Source organism: Cebus imitator, unplaced genomic scaffold (genome assembly GCF_001604975.1).
Source record: "Cebus imitator isolate Cc_AM_T3 unplaced genomic scaffold, Cebus_imitator-1.0 Scaffold15, whole genome shotgun sequence".
NCBI classification, from domain to species: domain Eukaryota; kingdom Metazoa; phylum Chordata; class Mammalia; order Primates; family Cebidae; genus Cebus; species Cebus imitator.
This window is the reverse complement of record NW_016107330.1, coordinates 3,156,655-3,167,269: the sequence shown is the minus strand read 5'-3', so window position 1 is coordinate 3,167,269 and position 10,615 is coordinate 3,156,655. Positions and strand designations below refer to the sequence as shown.

General features: G+C 53.6%; 1 protein-coding gene across 2 annotated transcripts; it reads left to right on the top strand.

The window, feature by feature from the left end:
* Positions 1-466: 466 nt before the first annotated feature.
* Positions 467-9,084, top strand: KIAA2013 (KIAA2013 ortholog). Of its 2 annotated transcripts, XM_017504362.2 has the most exons (3): positions 472-1,688; positions 5,001-5,854; positions 8,359-9,084. In XM_017504362.2, exons 1-3 carry the CDS (start codon positions 656-658, stop codon positions 8,374-8,376), a joined length of 1,905 nt encoding a protein of 634 aa, XP_017359851.1. In that variant the 5' UTR covers positions 472-655; the 3' UTR covers positions 8,377-9,084. The 2 variants fall into 2 exon arrangements, with proteins under 2 accessions (XP_017359844.1, XP_017359851.1); XM_017504355.2 differs by lacking the exon at positions 8,359-9,084 and having other exon boundaries at positions 467-1,688; positions 5,001-6,315.
* The last annotated feature ends 1,531 nt before the right edge of the window (positions 9,085-10,615 follow it).

Below are 10,615 nucleotides of genomic sequence, written 5' to 3'. Positions count from 1 at the left end.
ATTACAGACGTGAGCTACCACTCCCGGCCTCTGGTGATCCCCCTTCCCCTCCTCCTCCTCCTTTCTTTCTTCTTCTTTCTTTGTTTTTGCACTTTTGCGTATTGTTCCACGTGTTTTTGCAGTGATGACAGTCATCTTTATAGAAACAAAATTGTGCGTGTATGTTTTTAAATCTTAGGGCTATTGAATCCATCAGAAGCAAAGGGACCCCACACGTGTTCGGTTTGGCTGGCTCGATGTTTTTTTAATGAGTGAATTGGATGCTTCCAGTCCTCCCCAGACCGCAGCACTTACTCCAGTGGACTTCGCTCTTCGGGCCTGGGAACTGGTGATTCAGCCTCGGGCAGCTTCTGTCCCGCCCTCGCTGTGGCCCCGCCCCCTTCTCTCCGGCCCGCCCCCTCTCCTCCCTCCGCCCGCCGGTTTTCCATCTGTCGTAAAGAGACACGGCGGCGCTTGACGGCCGGCGTCGTTTGACGGCTGGAGGCAACGGAGAAGAAGAAGGAAGCCGCGGTGGCAGCTGCCGCGGCGGCTGCAGCAGGGGCCGTGGTGGGCGCCGCGGTCCAGGCCGAGGAGTGAGGCGCGGGCGGCCGGGCCGGTGGGCTGGGCGGCGGGCCCGGCGGCCGCCCCCGCGCCCTTGCCCGCGCCTGGCGGCCCGATGTGGCTGCAGCAGCGGCTCAAGGGGCTGCCGGGACTGCTGTCGAGCAGCTGGGCCCGCCGCCTCCTCTGCCTGCTCGGCCTCCTGCTTCTGCTTCTGTGGTTTGGGGGATCCGGGGCGCGGCGGGCGGCGGGCGGCCTGCACCTGCTGCCCTGGTCCCGCGGCGAGCCGGGCGCCGCCGAGCCGTCTGCTTGCCTGGAGGCGGCCACCCGCGCCTGGCGCGGCCTGCGGGAACGCGGCGAGGCGGTACCTCTGGGCTCTGGAGTGCCGGCCCTGGTGGCCAACGGCTTCCTGGCTCTGGACGTGGCTGCCAACCGACTGTGGGTGACCCCTGGGGAGCGGGAGCCCGCCGTGGCGCCGGACTTTGTGCCCTTCGTGCAGCTGCGCCCGCTGAGCGCGCTGGCTGAAGCTGGAGAGGCGGTACTGCTCCTACGGGAAGGGCTGCTGCGCCGCGTGCGTTGCCTGCAGCTCGGGTCCCCAGGTCCCGGCCCCGTTGTTCCTGGCCCCGGCCCCGCCTCCGCCTCCGGCCTTGCGGCGGGGTCCTGCCGCGACTGCGTGCTGCTGCAAGAGGACTTTCTGGCGCATCGGGGCCGACCCCACGTCTATCTGCAGCGCATCCAGCTCAACAACCCCACGGAGCGCGTCGCCGCGCTGCAGACTGTGGGGCCCACTGCCGGCCCAGCCCCCAAGGCCTTCACCAGTACCTTGGAGAAGGTCGGAGACCATCAGTTCCTTCTCTACTCAGGCCGGTCCCCGCCTACGTCCACTGGGTTGGTGCACCTGGTGGTGGTGGCTGCCAAGAAGCTAGTGAACCGACTCCAAGTGGCTCCCAAGACTCAGCTGGATGAGACGGTGCTGTGGGTGGTGCACGTCTCCGGCCCCATTAACCCCCAGGTGCTCAAAAGCAAAGCAGCCAGGGAGCTCAAGGCGCTGCAGGACTTGGCACGGAAGGAAATGCTGGAGCTTTTGGAGATGCCGGCGGCGGAGCCGCTTCAAGACCACCAGCTCCTCTGGGCTCAGCTCTTCAGCCCAGGTGAGTCCTGGCTAGCGCTTGGTCCACCCTAGATATGTCCCTCCGTAGTCTGCAGAGGCGACACTGAAGGTGATGGTGGGTGGTTAAAACTTGGGCTTGGCATTTCACTGGGGGTTGAATCTCTGCTCAACCGCTTAGTGTCTGTGACCTTGAGACTCGTCGCCTAGTCTCTGGGCCTGTATTTAATAATAATGCCTACCTAAGAGGGCTTTTATGAGACTGTAGTGGAAAATTGAGTCCAAAGGTCAGGTCTTTCTGTTGTTCGTTCTAGTAGGTGGGGCCTGATTTGAGCAGAGTGAAGTGTTTTAGAGTCAGTTTGCAGAGGTGAAACCAGCAGGTGGATCCCTTGATTCTTTGCTCAGCACCAGTCGGCCTGGTGACAGACGTGGGCTTCTTGACATGACCCCTGCTAGGCTGAGGTGGGTCCTAGCAATTGTGGCTGTAACTTGTTCACAGGGAGGTTGGAGAACCCCTTCTTTCAGCAGGTTTCAAATGCTCTTGCCTGATGAAAACTCTTCTCTTGTTGACTGTCAAAGAAAAGAAAACCCTGTTGTGGAGGAGAGAGGGGTTTTGGTTTCAAGGGTTCCGGTTGTCTGAACCCTTGTGTTTGGTTGCTCAGAGAGTTGAGTTCATTCAGCAAGTATCTAGTGAATGCTTCTGCCAAGCTGTTCTATGCAAGGCGGGTGCAGATGGGAACCAAATGAAATACCTGTTCTCATGGTGCTGGTTTAAATTCTGGTTGGGAAGAAGACAGACATTAGAAAAATTAAAATTAAAATTAAAATAAGACAGCTTTTTAGGCTAGAATGGGCTGGCTGGGCGCAGTGGCTCATGCCTGTAATCTCAGCACTTTGGGAGGCTGAAGTGGGCAGATCACTTGAGCTCAGGATTTTGAGACCAGCCTGGCATCGAACATGGTGAAACTCCATCTCTACTAAAAATACAAAAATTAGCCTGGCGTGGTGGTGCGTGCCCATAATTCCAGCTACTCAGGAGGCTGAGGCATGAGAATCGCTAGAACCTGGGAGGCGGAGGTTGTAGTTTGAACCTGGGAGACAGAGATTGCACCACTGCATTCCAGCCTGGGCAACAGAATGAGTCTCTGTCTCCAAAAAAGTAAAAATAAAAAAATAAAAAGAACATGCTAAGGAGAAAAGTTTAAAATCTTGGACAGAGGGTGATTGGAGTGGGGGTAAGACTGTGGGGTGGCCAGTACTTGCTTTAGCTCCACTTGTCAGGGAGGCCCCTGTGGGGAGGCAACACTTAAGCTGAGACCCGAATGGCAAGAAGCAGCCAGCCACAGAGGGTGTTTTAGGCTTGGAGACTGCAGGAGCCAAGGCAAGCAGGTTTGGTTGAGTAGCTGGTGTGGCTGGCAAGGGGAGGGTGGTAGGAGATGAGATTAGGCCGTCAGGGTGGCCATGGCCTTGCAGTCCTTGGTGAGGACAGTGAATTTTATTCTAGGTGGGAAGCAGAGCAGAGACATGATCTGATGTACATTTTTTAAAGATCCCCGGGCTGCTGTGTGCGGAGTATAGATGGTAGTGGGCAAAAGTGGTTGTATGGAGACCAGGTCAGAGGTTTTCTCAGGAGCCCAGGTGAGAGCAGAAGGGGGCTGGAGCCAGGTTGTGATACTAGAGGCAGAGAGCCAGGTGCGGTGGCTCACACGTGTAATTCCAGGACTTTGGGAGGCCGAGGCGGGCAGATTATGAGGTCAAGAGATCGAGACTATCCTGGCCATGGTGAAACCTGTCTGTACTAAAAATACAAAATTAGCTGGGCGTGGTGGTGCACGCCTGTAGTACCAGCTACTTGGGAGGCTGAGGCAGGAGAATCTTTTGAGCCTGGGAGGTGGAGTTTGCGTGAGCTGAAATCCCACCACTGCGCTTCAGCCTGGCGACAGAGCGAGACTCCGCCTCAAAAAAAAAAAGAAAAAAGAAGCAGAAAAGTGCATGGACCCTGATGATTTTGGGGGCGGAGCTGCTGGGACTTCCTGTGGATTGGCTGTGGGGAGTGAGACCTTGAGGATGCCTTCTGAATGTGAGGAGCTTGCGCAGTTGCTTGGAGATAACTTGGAAAGGGCTTGGTTTGGGGCTGAAAGAGTTCAGACCACGTCAGGTGTCCATGGGGAGACAGCAAGCAGGCAGATAGCTGTTTGCGTCTAGAATTCATACAAATTTGGGGAGACATCTGCATGATAACTGATGGACATATGGATGACACCCAAATTCATACACATTTGTGAGGTGTTATTTAAAGCTGCAGGACTAGGCCGGGGGTGGTGGCTCACGCCTGTAATCCCAACACTTTGGGAGGCCGAGGCAGGTGGATGGCCTGAGGTTAGGAGTTCAAGACCAGCCTGGCCAATATGGCGAAACGCTGTCTTTACTAAAAATATAAAAATTAGCCAGGTGTGGTGGCGTGCATCTGTAGTCCCAGCTACTCAGGAGGCTGAGACAGGAGAATCACTTGAACCTGGGAGGCAGAGTTGGCTGAGATCGTGCCACTGCACTCAAGCCTAGGTGATAGAGCGAGACTCTTGTCTAAAAAAAATAGTGAATAAATGCATAAAGCTATAGGACTGGAGAGAGAAAGGACAGACAGGAGAAGTGGCCTGAGAATGGCCTCAGCACTGGTGACTGAGCTGGCACAGAAGGTCCGACCATAGGGTTAGCACCAAGCCCTGGCTAAGTCTTTGTTCCTCTGGACTGTGGCACCAGGCCCCACTACTTTTTTTTTTTTTTTTTTTTTTTTTTTTTTCCCCACTACTTTTTTTTTTTTTTTTTTTTTTTTTTTTTTTTTTTTTTTTGAGACGGAGTTTCGCTCTTGTTCCGCAGGCTGGTGTGCAATGGCGCAATCTCGGCTCACCGCAACCTCAGCCTCCTGGGTCCAGGCAATTCTCCTGCCTCAGCCTCCCGAGTAGCTGGGATTACAGGCACGCGCCACCATGCCCAGCTAATGTTTTGTATTTTTAGTAGAGACGGGGTTTCACCATGTTGACCAGGATGGTCTCGATCTCCTGACCTCGGGATCCACCCGCCTCGGCCTCCCAAAGTGCTGGGATTACAGGCGTGAGCCACCGCGCCCGGCCCCCCCGACTGCTTTTTAACAGGATTGTAGATTTCAGGCCAACAGGCACAAGTTGGCTGTGTCAACAAGACAGGCTGACTTTCTCCCATACTTTAGGGAGACAGACACCATTGTCTATCACTAAGGCACAACGCCTCACTCCTCTGCTGCCCTTGGTCTTTATTTCATATGCTCTGCCTCCCAGCTGTCCTTCCCCTTTAATGTGCCGTCTTCATGGTGTTGCAGGAGTGGAAATGAAGAAGATCACTGATACCCACACGCCGTCTGGCCTGACTGTGAACCTGACGCTTTACTACATGCTCTCCTGCTCTCCAGCCCCGCTGCTCAGCCCCTCCCTGAGCCACAGGGAGCGAGACCAGATGGAGTCGACGCTCAACTATGAAGATCACTGCTTCAGCGGCCACGCCACCATGCACGCCGAGAACCTGTGGCCAGGGCAGCTGTCCTCCGTCCAGCAGATCCTGCAGCTCTCTGACCTGTGGAGGCTGACCCTCCAGAAGCGAGGCTGCAAGGGGCTGGTGAAGGTGGGTGCCCCAGGCATCCTACAGGGCATGGTGCTCAGCTTTGGGGGGCTGCAGTTCACAGAGAACCACCTCCAGTTCCAGGCTGACCCCGACGTGCTGCACAACAGCTATGCATTGCATGGCATCCGCTACAAGAACGACCACATCAACCTGGCTGTGCTGGCAGACGCCGAGGGCAAGCCCTACCTTCACGTGTCTGTGGAGTCCCGCGGCCAGCCTGTCAAGATCTACGCCTGCGAAGCGGGCTGCCTGGACGACCCGGTGGAGCTGACCTCCGCGCCTGCGGGCCACACCTTCTCGGTCATGGTGACACAGCCCATCACGCCGCTGCTGTACATCTCCACTGACCTCACACACCTGCAGGACTTGCGGCACACGCTGCACCTCAAGGCCATCCTGGCCCACGATGAGCACATGGCCCAGCAGGACCCCGGGCTGCCCTTCCTCTTCTGGTTCAGCGTGGCCTCTCTCATCACCCTCTTCCACCTCTTCCTCTTCAAGCTCATCTACAACGAGTACTGTGGGCCTGGAGCCAAGCCCTTCTTCAGGAGTAAGGTAGGAAGCCGCCGTCTGGTTGAAACCCGAGGCCTCGGCCTTGCTCTCAGCCCTGTGTCTCGGGAGGGGCTGGCCTGGCGAGGGGGGGTGAGGCCTGGGCAGGAATGGGTGTCCTGATGCCCTCAGCCCTTGACACCAGAGAGAGAGAGTGCAAGCGTTTTGAGAGGAGACGACAAGGAAGGGAAAGCTGTGGAAATCCAGGTGTGAACTGATGGTCCTCTGGCTTCCCAGGGCAGCCCTCCCCTCCTCCTCCCCTGTCATCATCTCAGCATTTAAAAATAACTACAAGCTGGGTGTGGTGGCTCATGCCTGTAGTCCCAGCTACTTGGGAGGCTGAGACGGGAGGATCCCTTGAGCCCAGGAGTTTGAGGCTGCAGTGAACGATGATTGCACCACTACACCCTAGTTTGGACAGCAGAGCAAGACCCTGTCTCAAAATAGCAAAAAAAAAAAAAAAGAATTTGAATATTCCCAACACAAAGAAATAATGTTTGAACTGATAGACATCCCAGCTGCCCTGATTTGATTGCTACACATGTATACATATATTGAAATATTATATGTATCCCATAAATAGATACAATTATTAGGTATGAATTAAAAAATTAAAATAAGCTTAACAAAACAAAAATAATAAGTATTGGCAAGAATGTGAAGAAATTGGAGTGACCTCCTATGCATTATCANAAAAAAAAAAAAAAAAAAAAATTAGAGGCAGGGCCTGGTGGCTCATGCCTATAATCTCAGCACTTTGGGAGGCCAAGGTGGGAGGATCCTTTGAGCCCAGAGTTTGAGACCAGCCTGGGCAGGATAACAAGGGGCCTTGTCTCTACAAAAAAAATTTAAAAATTAGCCACGTGTGGTGGTGCACACGTATAGTCCCAGTTATTCAGGAGGCTGAGGTAGGAGGATCACTTGAGCCCACGAGTCTGAGGCTGCAGTGAGCTGTGATTACACCACTGAATTCCACCTCAGGTGATACAGTAAGACCCTGTCTAAAAAATAATAATAATGAGGCTGGCCGCAGTGGCTAAATACTTTGGGAGGCTGAGGTGGACAGATCACCTGAGGTCAGGAGTTCAAGACCAGCTTGGCCACTGTGTATTTTTAGTACATGGTGAAACCCCGTCTGTACTAAAAATACAAAAATTATCTGAGCTTGGTGGTACGCACCTGTAATTCCAGTTACTCAGGAGGCTGAGGCAGGAGAATTGCTTGAACCCAGGAGGCAGAGGTTGCAGTGAGCCGAGATCATGCTAGTGTACTCCAGCCTTGGCGACAGTGAGACTCTGTCTCAAAAAAATAAGTAAAATACTACGATAATAAAAATGACTGCACCAAGCCCCTAGATTGACTTGAGGTCTCTGTCTAAACTGCTGGCGAGAACCCAGCTTACCCCCGGTGCCTGTTCATGGCATGCAGAGGTCAGTCCCTCACTCTGGGCCTCGGGCTGGAGTGGCCATCTTGTTAGCACAGGGCACAGGACAGAAGCATTCTCCTCCAGTTTCCTGAGACATCTTTGCTCCTGGAAGCTACGATTTTGGCCGTCATTGCTGCATCTTGGGATCAGCATTCCTGTTGCAGGGTGAGGCTGCCTACTGTGCCCTGCCACCGAGCCTTCTGTGCTTTCTCAGGAGAAAGATCAGCAGGGATTCTAGGGGGAGGCCTTTGCTAACAGTTGTAGAAGATGATGTTTCCCAAAGAGCTGAGCTCTCTCCCCTTCTCTTCTCTCCTCCCTCTTCCCCTGCCCCCTCCCCTCTCCTCTTTCCCCCCTCCCCTCCCTTCTCTTCTTCTGTCTTCTCATCTTCTCTTGTTAAACTGTAGTGACAGTAGAGAGGTATATTAGGCTCTGCGTCTGTGCTCCCAAGTAGTCAAAGAGCCCAGATTCCACCCTGGAGAAATGGGAGGTGCCCCATCACATCCACAGGGATGCCTCCAGCTTCTAGTTTGTGGCCCAAGACCAGGACTTGGAAAAGGAAGCAGAACTTGACCCGAAAGAGCAGAAGAGTGGGAGACAGGTCTGAGTTCCTCAAGTTTGAAGAACAGATCAAAAGTCAGATCAAAAAGGACCGTGCAGAGGCCTTCCTTGGGAGCCACCTCTGATCTAGCTGCAGTAGGACAGGCGCCACACGTGCATCGAGTAGGTTTTGCCGGCTGTTCGACAGGCGGCCGCTTTTCCCTGCTGCTTGGTGGCTTCTCTGCCCTCGCTCTTGAGCGCACCTTCGGTTCCCCCCCCAGTTGGGGAGATGAGCCAGACAACCTTCATGGGGTACTGACCAGTCTCTCCTTGATGCAGGCTCCAGCTGGGCCATGCCAGAGCAGAGCCAGTGAACACTCCATGCCAGCTCCAGAAGGGCCCAGGCCACTGAGTGTGTGGTACTTCCGCCCGGCTGGGTCAGAGCCAGGGTGTGATGCCACTGGGGTTGTCTCCGTAGCCTATTTCTGTAGCTGGCCACAGGGGTTGGCAGTGAACAATAATCACACTTGTTTTGTGAATTGAACAGGAAGATCCCAGTGTCTGAATGAACTAACAGTCCTGCTTTCAGCCACCATTTGCACAAGACACCCAGCACTGAAAGTCCTGCTGCTAGGAGCAAGGGATCCTTTGGAAGCACCCACCCTTTGTGCCTTGTTGGGGGAAACCAGTGACGCAGAAGCGAGTGTGGATACATCAGAGTTTGCATTGGAAGGAACGAGTGTCATGTCGGGAGGGAAGGGGCCAGTGGACTTTTTGTAAGCTTTCCACTCAATAAAACGAACCTGTATGGCAAATACTTGAAATTGAACTCACTCCTTCCACTTTCCCCCTTTCTTCTGTCCCAGGAAATAGACCGTCTTTTGAAAAGACTCTTGTCTAGGAAAAGTTGTGTCCTTTTCCTAATTTAACGTGTTCTTTCTTGATGAATTTTTAATTTATTTTTGTTTGGATTTTGCTGGATGGCTTTTGCATCCACTGTAGATGGTGAGTGTTGGGGGTGATGTCCTATCTCAGCGTTCGGAGGCCCCGAGGACCCAGGGCCTCCCAGGGTGGCTGCGCTGCCTGCGGGAGGGGCGGGTGGCACCGTCATCTTGGGATTGCACGCCCTTTCTTATGAGCCTGTGGACATCTGTGGTTTTGTACTTTGGGGCTTTGGGGGAGGTGTTTAACTTTCTAGTGATTGATGATTGTCAGACTTTGAAATACCAAAGCTTTTTTGTTTTGTTTTTTAAATAAATATCTTTCAAACTTCCATGACCAGTTTGTGTGTGGTTAAAACCTCTGAAGACATCCATCGTGTTTCCCTCAGCACTAGATTTGTAGATAACATCAGAAGCAGGACACCCACCCTGCCCTGCTGTCAAAACGCTCTTTCCTTTCCTGTATTTTCTACCTCTCTCAAAGGAGTCTCCCCAGAAGGTGCATTGGCAGCCACCTTTCTGCTCGCCGGGGGTTGCTGAGTGGCCCTGCCGAGTGGGTTCTTCTGGCATTACCCTGGCTCCTTCTCTGCTAAACTGTCCTATCCCCCACCTGTCCTAAAGAGCCTGGGTTCTCCTGCCCTGGGTTTTGCTGGCTATAGGACGTCAGCAAGACAAACCTCAGGTGGTCCTTCTGCAGGTTGTCTGCTGAAGCCACCATCAGATGCCTCCCCTCTGTGGGGAAGAGAAGGGAACTGTCCACTCTGAGGACCAAAAAGGGGCTGAGCCGGGCATGGCAGTATACCTTCAGGGCTGTCCCCAGCGTCCTGGCTTTTAGACTGTTCTCCCAGACAGCATTTTGAGTGGCATGACTCACCGGGAAGCCTGGTCTGCCTGCGAAGGAGCCAAATGTCTGGCCCACAGCTGATGCTTATGAGAGTAAACAGGGGGTCAGCTCTGCTCTTAGTAGCCCTGGTTCCCCAGTTGCTTCTGTCCACGCAGCACCTTCTGCCCCAGCTCGAGCAGAGCTCTGACATGTGATCTTCCAGCCATGGGCCCTGGGCTGGCTCACCTGTTGCAGATTGGGAGCCTCCTGGAGTACAATTGGTGTCATTTACAGTGTGACATTAAACTGAAAGCTGTTAGACCACAAGAGCCGCAGTTCCCATTCCTTCTTCTTGAACTTGGAACGGGGCGTGTTGTAGGCTTCCATAAATGCAAAATCTGTGTACGTGGTGCCTGAGAAATACCTACTGAATGATTAGAATGTCAGTAAATTGAGGTTTGTAAAATATAGTTCTCATTTAAGTGCTCACCATACATGTTAGATATTTTACATCAACACAGCCTTTTGTGGGGAAGAGGTTGCTGGGGGTTAAGATCCCAATTTGAGAGATGTGGAGCCCGGACCCCACACAGTGAATCATTTGTCCGAGGCCACGTGACCGTCAAGTGACTGGAACGCAAACCCTGCCTCGATGCCGGTGCAGGCTTGCTCGGAGTCCCCACACAGTTCCATTTCTCCCCATGACGTGCGTCTGATGGCTTCTGTGGCATGGCTCAGTGTCTGCACAGCTTCCAGATGGCCAGCGTGGTAGAGAGGAGATGCTGGCGGTCCGCAGTGGAGCGAGCCAGGCACCTACCCTGGTGGGTCCCATGTGCATAGTCCAGTGGAGGCTGCCTGCACAAAGAGCCTTTTCCAAGTTGCTGTTTCAGGGCTTGAAATCTGGTGTGAAAAATTTAATTGTGTGCTATCTGAAACTTTCCAACAGCCAAAACATTGGTTCAGAAATGTGTTCACTCCCTGAAAAATCTACCTGCACCCCATATCTCTGCCCCATCTCACATCCCTGCAGTCACCTTTTT